At 59.5% G+C, this 14,542-nt stretch overlaps 2 protein-coding genes across 4 annotated transcripts in view; one reads left to right on the top strand and one right to left on the bottom strand.

Annotated features, from left to right (window-relative positions):
• Positions 1-5,352, top strand: part of DNAH1 (dynein axonemal heavy chain 1) — a 77,153-nt gene extending 71,801 nt beyond the window's left edge. The window contains exons 67-77 of the mRNA XM_018038291.1: positions 184-328; positions 582-740; positions 827-958; positions 1,290-1,460; positions 1,551-1,730; positions 2,169-2,345; positions 2,952-3,122; positions 3,282-3,412; positions 3,766-4,117; positions 4,409-4,643; positions 5,187-5,352. Of these exons, the coding sequence (XP_017893780.1) occupies positions 184-328; positions 582-740; positions 827-958; positions 1,290-1,460; positions 1,551-1,730; positions 2,169-2,345; positions 2,952-3,122; positions 3,282-3,412; positions 3,766-4,117; positions 4,409-4,643; positions 5,187-5,308 (1,975 nt within the window). The 3' untranslated portion in view covers positions 5,309-5,352. The remainder of the gene's footprint in view (positions 1-183; positions 329-581; positions 741-826; positions 959-1,289; positions 1,461-1,550; positions 1,731-2,168; positions 2,346-2,951; positions 3,123-3,281; positions 3,413-3,765; positions 4,118-4,408; positions 4,644-5,186) is intronic.
• Positions 5,911-14,520, bottom strand: BAP1 (BRCA1 associated protein 1). 3 transcript variants are annotated; one of them, XM_018038288.1, is made up of 17 exons: positions 14,254-14,520; positions 14,126-14,155; positions 13,961-14,015; positions 12,862-12,994; positions 12,363-12,482; positions 11,984-12,045; positions 11,756-11,898; positions 11,471-11,549; positions 10,887-11,010; positions 10,446-10,593; positions 9,813-9,997; positions 9,248-9,381; positions 8,270-8,748; positions 7,998-8,158; positions 7,634-7,726; positions 7,428-7,500; positions 5,911-7,245 (listed from the first exon to the last, which is right to left on the bottom strand). In XM_018038288.1, exons 1-17 carry the CDS (start codon positions 14,288-14,290, stop codon positions 7,112-7,114), a joined length of 2,190 nt encoding a protein of 729 aa, XP_017893777.1. In that variant the 5' UTR covers positions 14,291-14,520; the 3' UTR covers positions 5,911-7,111. The 3 variants fall into 3 exon arrangements, with proteins under 3 accessions (XP_017893777.1, XP_017893778.1, XP_017893779.1); XM_018038289.1 differs by having other exon boundaries at positions 10,887-10,956; positions 14,254-14,422; XM_018038290.1 differs by having other exon boundaries at positions 12,934-12,994; positions 14,254-14,377.

The following is a 14,542-nucleotide window of genomic DNA, read 5'->3' as shown; positions in this document are numbered from 1 at the left end:
GCCTTCTCTGAGGGGCCGCCCAGGGCTGCCCCGCAGCTGTGACGACATCTCTCCCGTGCCCCCGGCCACGCGCCCCTGGACACCGCCTTCTCCCTGCTGTCCGGCCTCCCCGCCACAAGCAGAGAAGCTGTGGCCAGGCTCCTACCACAGGTCAGCTCTCAGGGGACGTGGGCACTGTTGCAGGGAGCCGTTGCCTGGCATCTGGGACCAATACCTGGACCAGTTCCAGAAGCTGTTGGTTCTCCGCTGCCTACGTGGGGACAAGGTGACCAACGCCATGCAGGACTTCGTGGCCGCCAACCTGGAGCCGCGCTTCATTGAGCCCCAGGCAAGTGCTGTCAGCCAGCGCCTGGGCTAATCGCCCCCTGGGACCAGGGTCCTGGCTGTACCTGCATGGACCCCTTGGCAGCCTTGGTCAGGCCAGGATCCTTAGCCACCACATGAGGCTCTGAGAGGTTCCAAGTCCCCTCAGGAAGCCCCTTGGGGACCACTCTGGGGGCCCCAGGAGCCCCCTCTCTCGCCCTGGTGGCCTGCCCCTGAGGAGAAGCTCTCGGCGACCCCAGCATCTCTCTGCCCTGCAGACAGCCAACCTGTCACTGGTGTTCAAAGACTCCAACTCCACCACTCCCCTCATCTTCGTGCTGTCGCCGGGCACCGACCCCGCCGCTGACCTCTACAAATTTGCCGAAGAAATGAAGTTCTCCAAGAAGCTCTCTGCCATCTCCCTGGGCCAGGGCCAGGTCAGGGCAGGCGGGTGGTAGAGGAGGAGGGAGCCGGTGGGCTGGGCCAGCGGGTCCCGCATCACTCAGCGCTCCTGCCCCCACAGGGCCCTCGGGCGGAAGCCATGATGCGCAGCTCCATAGAGAGGGGCAAGTGGGTCTTCTTTCAGAACTGCCACCTGGCACCGAGCTGGATGCCAGTGCTGGAGCGCCTCATCGAGCATATCAACCCTGACAAGGTACACCAAGGGGGCACCAGTACCTTCATCCTGGACGGGCAACACTCAACGAGCTCACCCCACAGTGGGCACTCAGCAAGTGACACGTGTAACATGCATCAGCTGGATTATTCTTCCCAGCGGCCCCTCAAGTTACTGCCACCAGTGACTTGCCCAAGGCCACCCAGCACAGAGGTGACCCTGGGACTTGCCGAAGCCCATGTTCCTAACCAGTGGTCCGTCCCAGGGATAGAGTCAGGCCGAGGGTGGCCCAGGATCCTGGGTAGGGGAGAGCCTGGTCCTGGGGTGGCCGCCGTATGGGTCTCAGGGCTTATTGGAGCGTGGCCTCCAGGTGCACCGGGACTTCCGCCTGTGGCTCACCAGCCTGCCTAGCAACAAGTTCCCAGTGTCCATCCTACAGAACGGCTCCAAAATGACCATTGAGCCACCGCGCGGGGTCAAGGCCAACCTGCTCAAGTCTTACAGCAGCCTCAGCGATGAGTTCCTCAACTCCTGTCACAAGGTGAGACACGCTTGGCACAGGACCGCCCCCCACCACTCCCTTTTCAACCCCACCCTTCATGCCCCTCCTCCCCTCCCCCACCTCCGGCAGGCGATGGAGTTCAAGTGCCTGCTGCTGTCTCTGTGTCTCTTCCACGGGAATGCCCTGGAGCGGCGCAAGTTTGGGCCCCTGGGCTTCAACATCCCCTACGAGTTCACAGACGGGGACCTCCGCATCTGCATCAGCCAGCTCAAGATGTTCCTGGACGAGTATGACCACATCCCCTACAAGGTGGGCTGGGCTCCAGCTGGGGGCGGGGAGCTGGGCGCCTGGGGGCCTGACCCACCCAGCCCATTGTTGTTCAGTCACTCAGTCACCTCTGACTCTGTGACGCCATGGACCGCAGCACGCCAGGCCTCCCTGTCCTTCACCATCTCCCAGAGGTTGCTCAAACTCATGTCCATTGAGTCAGTGATGCCAACCAACCATCTTATCCTCTGTCATCCCCTTCTTCTCCTGCCCTCAATCCTTCCCAGCATCAGGGTCTTTTCTAATGAGTCAGCTCTTCTCATCAGGTGGCCGAAGTATTGGAGCTTCAGCTTCAGCATCAGTCCTTCCAATGAATATTCAGGACTGATTTCCTTTAGGATGGACTGGTTGGATCTCCTTGCAGTCCAAGGGACTCTCAAGGGTCTTCTCCAACACCAAAGCTCAAAACCCACCCCACAGGTCCTCAAGTACACGGCAGGGGAGATCAACTACGGGGGCCGCGTCACTGATGACTGGGACCGCCGCTGTGTCATGAACATCCTAGAGGACTTCTACAGCCCTGATGTGCTCTTCCCGGATCATAGCTACAGCGCCTCAGGCGTTTACCACCAGATCCAGCCCACCTACGACCTCAACGTGAGCACACAGCAGGGCTGTGCTCGAGGCGGCCTGCTGGGTGGGGGTCCTGGGGTGCCGGGAGACGTGGCCCCTACCAGCCAGTCACTCTTTTTCATGGATTGATCCATCCCACAAGGATAGCCCTGGAGCTTGGGTTCTGTGGGGAGAGGCCCAGTTCTGCCTCTCAGCCCCTGCCTGCGTGTAATTACTCTTCGAGGCAGGAGGGTGGCTCCTCTGAGGCTGCCAGGCGAGGCAGTGAAGGTCACCAGCCCAGACCACACAGTCAGGGAAGGCTCCTGAGGACATGATGCTTCAGCTAAGATATGTGCGGGGCAGCCAGGGTCTAGGTAGAGAACCCCAGAGTGTGGGCCAGAAGCATAAAGGGCCTGCAAAGGAGGGGCTGTGACAGGGTTGAGCCGCTGAATGAAGAAGCAGGGAGTGAGGTATCAGGGAGAAGTGGGCTGGAAGGGAGCAGAGCCCATGGAGTCCCGAGGGTAAGAGGGGGATATGTAAAGGTTGCAACCAGAGATGACGAGTACAGGGTGTGCTTGCTTGGAGGGCCGTCCTGCAAGCTGGGGGTAGAGCAGGGGAGGGGCTTCAGTCGCAGCCCTCCTCCCCCCACAGGGCTACCTCTCCTACATCAAGAGCCTTCCACTCAACGACATGCCAGAGATCTTTGGCCTGCATGACAATGCCAATATCACCTTCGCCCAGAACGAGACCTATACCCTGCTTGGCACCATCGTCCAACTACAACCCAAATCCTCCTCTGCAGGCGGCAAGAGCCGGGAGGAGGTCAGTGGCAGCAGGGAAGGGGGGCCCACCCAATGCAGGACCAGTCTCCTGTCCACCATCCTGCCTACTCCGCTGAATGAGGGAGCTCTGTGCCTGTAGACTCCTACACGGGCTAATGGGGGCCACCCCTGATCCCTTTGTGTCTCTCTGCCCCCACAGATAGTGGAGGACGTGGCCCAAAACATTCTGATCAAGGTGCCTGAGCCTGTCAACTTGCAGCAGGTCATGACCAAGTACCCTGTGCTGTATGAAGAGTCAATGAACACGGTGCTAGCACAGGAGGTCATTCGGTAATCCCCCGCTAGCCCCAGCTCTGAGTCAGCGGGCCCCTGGGCTGGAGAGAAATGATAGCAAAGGCTACCATGGGCCAGGAACCATGCGAAGTGCTATAAACTCAACCTCTAACTCAGCTATATTATTCCCATTTCACAGATGAGTAAACCAAGGCCCCAGCAGGTTAAGGGATCTAAGGTCATATATTTACCAACAGCCAGGGCTGGGATTGGTACTCGGGCCACCCAACCTGGCTTTATGCTCTTAGCCCCTATGTTCTGTCATTGTTTCTCTATGGCCTAGAACTGGGGAGTGCGGATATGGCCACAGTCCCAGACCACTGCCTTCCTTCTCGCCACTGGCTCTGTAGGTACAACCGGCTGCTACAAGTGATCACACAGTCGCTGAGAGACCTGCTCAAAGCCCTTAAGGGGCTGGTGGTGATGTCCTCACAGCTGGAGCTGATGGCTGCCAGCCTGTACAACAACTCTGTGCCCGAGCTCTGGAAGGCCAAGGCCTACCCATCGCTTAAGCCACTGTCCTCGTGGGTCATGGACCTGCTGCAGCGCCTGGACTTCCTGCAGACCTGGATCTCCGAGGGCATCCCAGCCGTCTTCTGGATCAGTGGCTTCTTCTTCCCCCAGGCTTTCCTGACAGGCACTCTGCAGAACTACGCCCGCAAGTCTGTCATCTCCATCGACACCATCTCCTTCGATTTCAAGGTCTGGACTCAGCCAGGGTCAGGCCAGGTGACAGGCTGGGGGGTGTGGCCCAGGTGGGACGGGCACTGAGGCCACAGCTGGCTGGCAGGATCAGGGAACTCCTGAGCCCGGGTCAGGGGTCAGGAAGAGCCAGGTGAGACTATAGCCCCAGGGAAATCCCTAGGGCTGGGGCGCAGGCTATACGCTACCAGCTAAAATAGCCGATGCTGGGGCAGGCAGAGCCCTCAGGACCCAAATCCTACCCCAGATTCTGCGGTTTCTATGTGAGAGGCATCTGTGTGTCCACACCAGGTAATGCGCCAGTCAGTGTCAGAGCTCAAGACCAGGCCCAAGGAGGGGTGCTTCATCCACGGACTGTTCCTGGAAGGTGCCCGATGGGACCCTTCAGCCTTCCAGCTGGCTGAGTCTCGGCCTAAGGAGCTGTACACAGAGATGGCCGTTATCTGGCTCCTGCCCACGCCCAACCGCAAGGTCCAAGACCAGGACTTCTACCTGTGTCCCATCTACAAGACGCTGACCCGTGCTGGTACGGTCCCAGGGCAGGGGAGCCGACACCACACAGAGGGCCATAGGCGGGGCCCAGGGTTGGGCCGGTTAGGCTGACCCAGGTTAGCTGAATGAGATGGCTGGCAGAGGTCAGTCAGCACTCCTGAGGCCCAGACGGAGCTGGTCCAGCAGCGGGCAGGGTGGTGTTCAGGGGCTGGGCTGAGTCTGTGGGGAGTGGCCCCTGAGCTCACCACCCTCAACTCCCTCAGCAGACCCATGTTGGATCCTGGGAGCCCCAAGCCTGCCAGTGGAGGTTCCCAGGAGCCGACAGGCCCAGACAGGATGGGTGGGCCCGGGCTGCATCCAGCAGGGAATGAGCAGGGGTGTCAGCTGTCCCATTCCAGTCCTTAACAGGTGTAGTAACCCAGGGCAGGTCTGAGCCTGAGCCAGACAGGCTTCCTCTTGGATCAGGTCCCTTCCTTGTCCCAAGCTCAGTCACCAAGGGACCACCTTCCTTTATATACCCTGTTCCTGCCCCAACTGAGGCAGACAACTTAACCTCCTCCCCTCTCGCCTGCTCCAGGAACACTATCGACCACCGGCCACTCCACAAACTACGTCATTGCCGTGGAGATCCCCACTGACCAGCCCCAGCGACACTGGATAAAGCGTGGTGTGGCCCTAATCTGTGCCCTGGACTACTAGACACAGACAGAAGAGCTGGGGCCAATTAAAGTTGCATTTCCTGAGCGGTCCCGCTGAGCCTTAGCTCCTTACACCAGGCCTCTTCTGTAGGACCCACGGCCAAGGAAGGTGGGGGTGAGGCTGCAGTGGCCTCGAGAGAGAATGTGCTTAGCAGGGGGAAGTGTGGCAGAGCTGGAAGCTTTGACCTGCAACAAGGGAAGAGAGGTGAGCCTTGTGAGGTTCCAGGATCCCTCCAGGGACAGCGTGCCAGACAGGACTAAAGACAGAGCTGCCATCTCCACTGAGTCCCGCACCTCTCAGGTTCCAAAGCCATCAAGCTCCGGTAAAGCCGCAGCCCTCCCCTCCCATGGTGCACCTTGCACACCACTGCTCGGGGTCCACAGCCCTGCCTCCCACCGAAGCCCTGCCTCCCCCCCGCCCAGCTCAGGTCGTAAACCCCAGACCTAGGGTCCCAAGAACCTCTGCCCCAGAAGGCAGAATGCCTGAGAATGCACTCACCTCCCATCTCTGGTCACACACACGGCCCAGCCCAGATCTGGTTAGGTCCTCATTCCCACCACAGCCTGGCCTCCAAATCTCAGGCCAGCAAGCACCAGGTGGGCTTATTTTTAAGGAGAGTTTTATTCATCCATCCATCCAGTATTTACAGGGGCCAGAGGGGTTGGGCTATGCTTAGCACAGAGGCAGCTGCCATACCTACAGCTGCCCCCCCACCCCAGTCACTATGTACACATAAGGGGCCGGCTTGTATCACCTCAGAGCCACCTGCCGAAGGCCATGGGGCTCCGTCTGGGGCCTGAGCTCCACAGGCAATGCTGGACCCATTAGCCCTTGGCCATCAGGCCCTCTGGGAACATGGGGCTCCAACTGGTTGACTTGGTCCTGCTGTCCCCCACCCTGAGTGCCCTGCAGAAGCTGAGAAAGCTGGCATGGCAGGGAGAGCTGAGTGGTGCCAGCTTTTGCAAGCAGCCCTGTCTCTGCTGTCTCTAAAAGGAAGGAGACATGGTAATACTGAGGGCCTGGGCAGAGGCTCCTCTGAGCCCAGGAGCCCAAGGCAGGCCCCTTGCCAGGGCCACAACACTGAAGACAAGGAGCCCAGGGCCCTGCCACAGAGAGCAGTCTCGACGAGGCTGGCTGGAACCAGGCCAACCAGCTCAAACACTCCTCTCTGCTCAGGCCATGGGACCCCAGCAGGCTGCTCATCCCACCCCTGCTGGGACACCCCACTCCCAGCATAGTCCAGCAGCCAGGGCCCTGAGTCTGGAGCTCTCCCAGGAGGAGTGAAGAGCAGACCTGGCTTGCTCAACAGCAGGAACAACTGGGGGCTGGAGCAGCAGGGCCCACTGCTCACGTGGCCCCCAGCTGTGACCCTGCAAGAGTGACTCCGGCCCTCCAGGGTGACAGTGTTAGGAGAGAACTCAGAATCAGGAAGCTGACTATGTCAACACAGTGGTGGCAAGATAGGCCAGAGCCCAGAAAAATAGACGTCTCTGTAGGTAAAATATATATTCTGCTGCCCAGGCAGAAAGGCCAGGTCCTGCCACTCCACAGCCGGCTGTGGAGGAAGCTGCAGCACCTCACTGGGCCTCAGGTCTAGCTGCTGCCTCCAGAGCACGACGGGGCCAGCCTGCCCTGCCAAGCCCAGGGACACGAGGCCGAGGATCCCAGCTTGGCTCCCATTCCCAGGGTCTGGGCTCTCCAACTGGAACTATCCGGTAATACTGGGAAGAGGGGGACGGGGCAGGGAAGGGCCCTGGTGAGGGCCAGGCGGCAAGAGTGAACACAGGGTCTGGCCAGCAGTCCTCACTGGCGCTTGGCCTTATAGGGACGGGAGCGTTTCCGCCGGTCCGGCTTCCGCTGCTTGTGGAGCCGGCCAATGCTGACCCCCTGGCGCCGTCGCACTGAGATGTTCTGCTCCACCAGGTTGGCCAGCATGCCTGTGGAGAGACGCAGGCCCTGGAGCAGGCGGCTGGATGCCTGGGAGCCGCGACTCAACTGGCTGTAGCCTCAGGTCGGGGGCTGAGGCTCTCCCTGCCCTCCCCAAGACCACAGTCAGCTCAAGTGCCCCCAGAGGCCAGAGGAAAGGGGCCTGAGGGCCAGGGTGCTGAGCCTGGCTCACCTTCCTGAGCCAGCATGGAGATGAAGGTGCAGATGAACTCATCGTAGTTGTGGGTCCTTCTCTGGTCGTCAATCTGTGGGAGAGAAGGATCAGGACCTGAGGACGCTGCAGCCATCTCCCCAGAGCAGCCACCAGCCGACCCTAGCAGGTCGTGCCTCTGGGAAGACAGGTGGGCAGCAAAACAGGCCGCTGGAGACAGGGCCCACCTTGAACTTCTTCCTCTTCTCCACTTCTTCCTTGAGACAGGCCTCATAGTTTGCAATCTCAGCCTCCACACACTTCAGCAGCGCTAGCAGCTCCTGCCAAAACACAGCAATTGCACCCGTGAAGAGGGGCTGGCCAGCCCCAAGGCCCAACTACCAGGAGGCAACAAGAGGCAAGGGCAAGCAGCCAGAGGCCCTGGAGCCTATCAAGGCCCCCGCCGCTACCCACCCAGACAGGCTTCCTGGCAGCCGGCTTTGGGCACCACCCTCAACACCATAATTCCCACTAGGAACTCAGCACCTGGACGGCAGTGCCCTGGGCCCAGCCCTTGTCAGGACTAGGAAAGGAAGCCGCAGAAGGGCTCACCTTGGGTGAATACTTCTCCCCATTCAAGGGCTCGCTAGGCCTGACCAGCCCCGGCTTCTCTCTACTGTCCACAGCCTCCACCACCTCCTTCTCCTCTGGGCTGCCAGACCCCTGGCTGCCTTGGCTCGGTCTGATGGAAGGGGAGGAACCCTTCCCACTCTCTGGGAAGAGAAGGCAAGAGAAGACCCATCAGGGTGCAGGATGCGTGGTGGTCACTTGGCCACCCCCCTCTCCAATATGCCAAGAGGCCAGGGAACCAGCCCAAGGCCCACCTGTCAGTGCCAGGGGACTCAGCACACCATCCTCAGCCAGGTGCAGGAGGCCCGTGCTGATGACAGGACCGAGGTCGCGTACAGCACGATTGTAGCGTATGCAGTCAACACGCAGCAGGCTGTCGTCCTCTCCAAAAAGCACCTTGGAGATGTGGGAGGTGACGGGACTAGAGGGCCGCGTGGGGTTGGCTGAGCGGATAGGCGAGCGCAGTGGCGAATTGAAAGCGCTGCCGATCTCAGAGGCTGTGTCCGTGCTCTCGTTGCTGGGGGTGGGCGAGGGCTGCGAGTGTGTGGGCACTGCCACAGCTGGACTCCCGGCCCCGCTGCTCGTCTTGATGGACAGGGGAATCGAGAGGTCCTTCTGGGACTCTGTGAGCTTCTCGGCCAAGACGCTGATGGTGTTGGGCTGCAGCACTGACAGCTGCCCATCCCCAGAGCTGCTCAACGGCCCTGGCTTCCCCGGGCCCTTTCGCTTATACCTGCGGGGCCCAAGGAGGGGTGAGCCCAAGGAAGACGCCAGGGGACCACACCCAGCAGTGCCCAGGATGACCTGAACACTTAGCCTCAGGAAGTGACCCTGCAGCTCCAGCAGCCTGACCTGGCCACGCCCAGCCTAGCACCCTGAGCTCTGACAGCTGCAGCCAGGTGTCCTCTGAGAACACCTCCTCTATTCCAGCTGCCTCACTTCTGGCCAATGCTGTGTCTTCCAGCAGACACCCCACCCCGTCCTTCCAGGCATGAACAAAAGGCCACCTCCAAATAGGTCATGTCTCAATGTCTGCTTAAATGTGCACAGCCCTGCCCCAAGCCCTCTGAAAACTTCTGGGCATCTGCACCCGGCCCCTTCACGTCTGCCCCCCCGGGCCCTGCACTCAGCAGGCGTCCAGCAGCATCTGCTGAAGGGCATTCTCTGTGTTGGAAGCGTCAAGATAGGCGCTGCAGCCCCCAACCTCCAGCCTTAACAGAGGCGGGGCTGACCTGATGGCGGAGCTGGTGCTCTGCGCGTCGTCCTCCTCCTCATCCTCGTAGTCATCCTCATCGTCTGAGTACTGCTGGGGCGGGCGCACTGGAACTCTGCTGCGGCCCACACCCGCTGCCAGGTCTTCCTCCTCCTGGAGCAGAGGCCCAGTGTGGCCGTGAGCCAGCAGCCAGTCAGCCCTGGCCAGACACGGCACCTCCCCCAGAAAGCCAGCATGGTTCTCCGGGCTGAGCCCACTGAACCCCTCTGGGTGCTCCAGAGCACTCCCTGCCCCTGCCTACACGGGGCTTCTAAGAGAAAGAGAGTGCCCTGAAACATCTGCATTTACTTTGGTGGTAGAACCCAACCCCATGCCCTAAACATTTAGCCCCACAGTTGTGAGACTGAATTTGCCAGAGGAGCTCTCTCTGCCTCCCTAAATCCCTGCAGTTGTGGGCACTTCTGAGTGTCAGAGAACCCTGGTCACCTAGGCTGGGACAGAGAGCAGACATGCGTGAGCCCACGTGAGCAAAGTGCCTGGGGAAGGCTCTCCAGAGAACCCTGGTGAGAACCCTCCCCCCTTACCTGCATGGGGGACTTGGCATAGTTGTGATTGTCCAGAAAGGCTGGCAGCCGCTGCACAATAGGAGTGGGGTTGGGGGGAACCCCATTGATGTTGCTCCCTGGAGGCTTCACCACCAGCTTGGGTTTGCTAGGAGGGCTGTGGGTCGGGGCTTGTGGGCACGAACCAGCCACCTCCTCCACACCATCTGAGAGAGGGAGGGGCATGGATAGGACTTTCAGCCAGACCCTCAAGAAAAGTTGTCCTCAGGCCTGGTCTCCCCTCCCCTTCCCAGAGAAGAACAGAAGAGACAGCTGATGGATTTAGCATCAACAAACGTGGCCACAGTGACACAGGAAAAGAGCGAGATTAAAAGAGAAGGTGGAAAAAAAAAAAAAAGGTCCAGAGAGAAGCAGAAAGGGCATATACTTCAGAGAGAAGGCTTGGGGGCCTGTGGTCATGGCAGCCCTTTCTTTAGGGAGGGACCGCTCTTCATGTTCCAAGGGGAGGGGAGAGGGCTGCAGGCTTCAGACTTCTGACTGCCCACAGGAGCCCTGAACCACTGCCCAAGCCTCCACAGAAAAAGACCTGCTCTGCTTGGGCCTCCAACGTCAAGCTGTGAGGGGGCGGCTCGGAGGCCCGAGAGGCTCCAGTACCTGTGTGGGTGCTCTCAGAGGCCACCGGAGCCCTGCTTGTTTCCAGTGCCAGAGGGGACTTGCTGCTGGTGGGTTTGGACTCTTCAGGCAGCTGTGACTCTTGAGACTTATGGGTCTGAATCAGCTCTGGCTGTGTTACCCTGATCAGCTGAAATAAAAATCCAAGGTGCAAAGGAGTGAAGGCAGACCCTGGCTTCCACCCCAGACGGCTAAGGGCCTAGGCTCCACACACTCAAAAGGGAAAGAAATCAGCCAGACCTCCTTTCAGAGACTATCCTCCCCCTCCCCTCACCAAGTCCCACCGTGGGAGTCAAGGAAAGGAGTGGTTAGTTGAAGCCCAGACCCACAATAGAGAATAACTGGGGAATCAAGAGACAGAGGCCCCCGTGGACAGGAGTGGGTGGCAGGGCCAGTCACGGATTGGGCAGGAGGGGTCCCCACCTGCTGCAGGGCCTCCAGTACGGTCTGACGGTTCACCTTCAACACGTGTAGCCTGGCCTCATACTTGATTCTGCGGTCGGGCACCACCGCCATCAGATTGAAGCGTATGTCATGGTAGGGCTCCCTGCAGTCACAGCCGCAGCCGTGAGAGCAGCTCTCACCCTGGCCCCGCCATCAGGAGGCAGATACGCTGGCAGGGCTCCCTGAAGTCACCCCTGCAGCCACAGGTACAGGCCCCACCCCCACAGGCGGGCAGCAGCGGGCCATGCACACCAGGCACCTCAGCCGGGGCCTTCCAGCAAGCTGTGTGAGGAGCCTGGCAGGAAGTGTGAGCCAGCACACCTGGGCCACCCGGGGCTCCACCACGGCCTGCCCCTCCCCAGTCTATCCTGCAGCAGGCCATACGTAGCCTGGATGGGAAATAGGGCAAGGAGCTGAGAGCCCAAGATCTGATCCTGCTTTTGCCAAATCCATCATGTGGCCACGCACAAGTCATCTGGTCTCTCTCCACCTCAGTCCCCTCTTCCGTGTCCCTCCCGATGGGGGCACAGCTCCAGAGGGCAGGGTAGGCACAGAGTCCTTACCCTGCAGTGGCGAGGCCAATACGCTCCATGATGACCCGCCGGGCTTTATCCGTCCACTCCTCGTCCTCCCCCCAGGGCCCTGGGGAAATGAAGACGAGGAGTCAGCAGGTGGGAAACCCTGAACTTGGGCAGGCCAGGAGTGGGAGGAGGATGGACAGCAGTTGAGCCAGAGGGGGCCAGTCGGACAATGCAGTGCAACGTGCCATCCAGCCAGAGCCTTAAGACCCACCCCGCTGAGGACCCCGGGCCCCAGCCCCCTAGGAGGTCAGCACAGAAACCCCCTACCATGGTCAATGGGGTAGACCTTCAGCCCATCCAGCTCAAAAAGCCGGCCTGTGATAGGCACATAGCTGACAAAGTGGAAGGCTTCCATGGTCCGCACAGCACTAAGGCCATTCTGCTTCTCGGGGAGGTGGCGGGGCTCAGGCCTGGGGAAGGACACAGTCAGCGCCCAGAGTGGGACAACCCCGTTCCTTGTCCCCACCCCCATCAGTTCCCACAGCTCCCACACACCTGGCATGGCTATTATGTGCCTTGGCCAACTCCGGAGCATTGCCAATCGCATATCCTTTGCTCTAGAGGAAGGAAAATAAGGCCACATCAGAGCAACTTCTCAGGTGGGCCTCAGGTGGGCCACAGAGCTCAGGAGAGCAGGCCTGGAGGCCTTCCAGGAACTGGAACAATCACAGGTGGACCCTCCTGAAGGCCTGATTGGGGAAGAAGAGAGCTCTGGAGCCCCCAAAAGATAGGCTCTACTGGCCCTGCACGGTAATCAGTGGACACTGGAGAACAACGTGGCCTGATGAAGTCCTAACAGGGCTTCACTTAAGGAATGTTCCTTTTCCCCCAGGTCTGTCTCCTTTTCTGACAAGTGGAAGGCACTGTGGCCTACCTCGGGGCTGAAGCCTTTGGTGAAGTCCTTCATGCGACTCAGGGTGGGCCCCAGGTCCACATTGCTGCAGTTCAGGAGCACGCTCAGCAGGGCATGGGTGGCACAAGAGTTGGGGATCAGCTGTGAAACAAAGAACAGTCACCCGTCTACAGCATGCCTCAGACCAAGCCCATACTCATCGGGAAAGGGGTCCCAGGGAGGACAGTCACATCTGGACAATCCTCATCAGCTCTCCTCATCTTTACCCAACATCTTTTCATTCAACTAAGTACCCATCAGCTGTTTGGGGACATGGAAAATGGACTCAGGCATCACCCTGCTTTAAAGAGACTTCCTGTTTTTCATGAAGAAGAGCTCAGTTCCTTCTGCCTCGGGACTTCTGTAACCACCACCTGTGGTATCTGCCTATCTCCTCTTCTTGCCTTCCCCTACTTCCACTTTCCAAGCAAAGAAAATGGCAGCATCCCACCCTCCAGAAAGAACACAGAGCCCAGCAGACCTGGTGGGCAAAGAACATGTTATTCACAATATCATCATCAATCACAGATGTATCATCCACCAAGGTAGAGACCTTGCGACGGGATCGGCGCTCTTCGATCCATTTGAACAGGAAGATGAATCCATACACGGGGCTGGGTAAAGGAAGGGACAGAATTCAACCAGTCAAGTGGGGAGGCAATCTGCATCCCCTTTCCCTTCCTCTACTGCCGTGCGCTGTTACCACTCAGGTGCCCTTCTTGTGATCCCACCTCTCCCGTGGCTTCCTCCTAAGACTGCCCAAAGCGGCCCTGAGCCCTCACACCCCAGGAGCCTGCTGCAGGCAGAGACAAGCACCAGCCTCTGGCTGTGATGCTCCAGGAGTCCGCTCAGCGTCCTTATGCAATCTAGGGTTCTGGGATAAGAAAGGAAAAGCTAGAACCAATGGCCCAGGACCAGACAGGAATAGAAGGTAAGGCAAGAACAATATGATGTGGAATTTAAACACGAATTCAGACTAGTGAAACCCAGGGCATGGGCCCCAGTGCAGTCAGGCAAGTAAATGAACAGCCATATCAGTCCCTTCTGTCCTGGGAAACAAAAGCAGACTTCTCTGTTCATTCACTGTAGCAGCTCTGCCACACTTCTCTTCTGTAGGATCACCAAGACAAGACCCTGAGCTTGGTCACCCAAGAGAGGCCTTGTCAGATGCCACAAACCAACCAATCAATAGGACACCATTGTGTGGGAATTAAAACCACTGGCACATGGGCATGTTAAAGCAGTCATTAGTAAATTACAGCTGCACAAAACACACTGTGTGACCTGAGTCAAGAGAAGGGGGTTTCCAGCTGGACGGCAAGAAAAAGCAGCTGAATTTAACCCAAGAGATGGTCAGAATTTGGAGGGAAGGGGGTACCACATAAAGAGTGGTGAGGAGGGAAAACTCGGAGAAAGGAGAAAACAGTACCAGCTTCATCAGGAGGGCACCCAAGGAGGAGGGATGCTTCCTGATAACAAAGTTTACAATTTGGGGCTTCTGAAACTACCTCCCTTGAGGAGCACTCTCTCCCAGGCCCCTCCCTAGCCCTCGAGGTGGAAAGGGTGGCCAAGTCACTCACCCCTGGCATTTGCTCTGAAGGTCATAGATCTCCTCCACCTGCACCCCTTTGACACCTGCCATCAAGGAAGGAAAAGAAGTCGGAAAGGGCAGCCCCTGGTTGTGGAGTGATGACCCAGGAGTGGGGCCCCAGAGCCCGGGTCCGGCGGGCAGGAAAGGCTCTTACCGAAATCTTCCACGAGGAGGGTGAAGAGGCCTAGGGGGGACGACAGGAGGAGCGAGTGGTGATCAGAAAGGCGCGTCTCGGACCCACCCGGCCTCCCCAACTCCCGGCCTGCCCGATCCCCTTCTCACCAGGGTCGCTCTCCAGCTCCAGCCAGCCCTTATTCATCTTCCCGCGGGGCGGGCCCTCAGCGCCATGTCCAGGCCCTCCCGACCCACCCGCCGCCTCCCTGCCGGGAGCCCCCTCCGCCCCGGGGGCCCCCTAGCCCCACACACAGACAACGGGCCTCGTCGCGTCACCCGCCCGCGCCGGCGGCACTACGTCACTTCTGCGCGACGGCCTACGCCCCGCCTCCGGGCTCCTCTTCCGTAAATTGGACTCCAGACGCCGGCGCGCTCGCGCGAGAGGGCGGGGCAAGGG

This window comes from Capra hircus, chromosome 22, assembly GCF_001704415.2.
Source record: "Capra hircus breed San Clemente chromosome 22, ASM170441v1, whole genome shotgun sequence".
In the NCBI taxonomy this organism is placed as follows: domain Eukaryota; kingdom Metazoa; phylum Chordata; class Mammalia; order Artiodactyla; family Bovidae; genus Capra; species Capra hircus.
This window is presented reverse-complemented; position numbering and strand designations above follow the sequence as displayed.

Excerpts from the sequence above, each read along its gene's own strand:
- BAP1 (XM_018038288.1), bottom strand. The coding sequence starts at position 14,290 with ATGAATAAGGGCTGGCTGGAGCTGGAGAGCGACCCTG. Across the intron at positions 12,995-13,960 it reads CTTCAGAGCAAATGCCAGGG|CCCCGTGTATGGATTCATCT; the intron begins GTGAGTGACTTG and ends TCCTTTACCCAG. Across the intron at positions 7,246-7,427 it reads CTCCATGCTGGCTCAGGAAG|GCATGCTGGCCAACCTGGTG; the intron begins GTGAGCCAGGCT and ends GTCTCTCCACAG.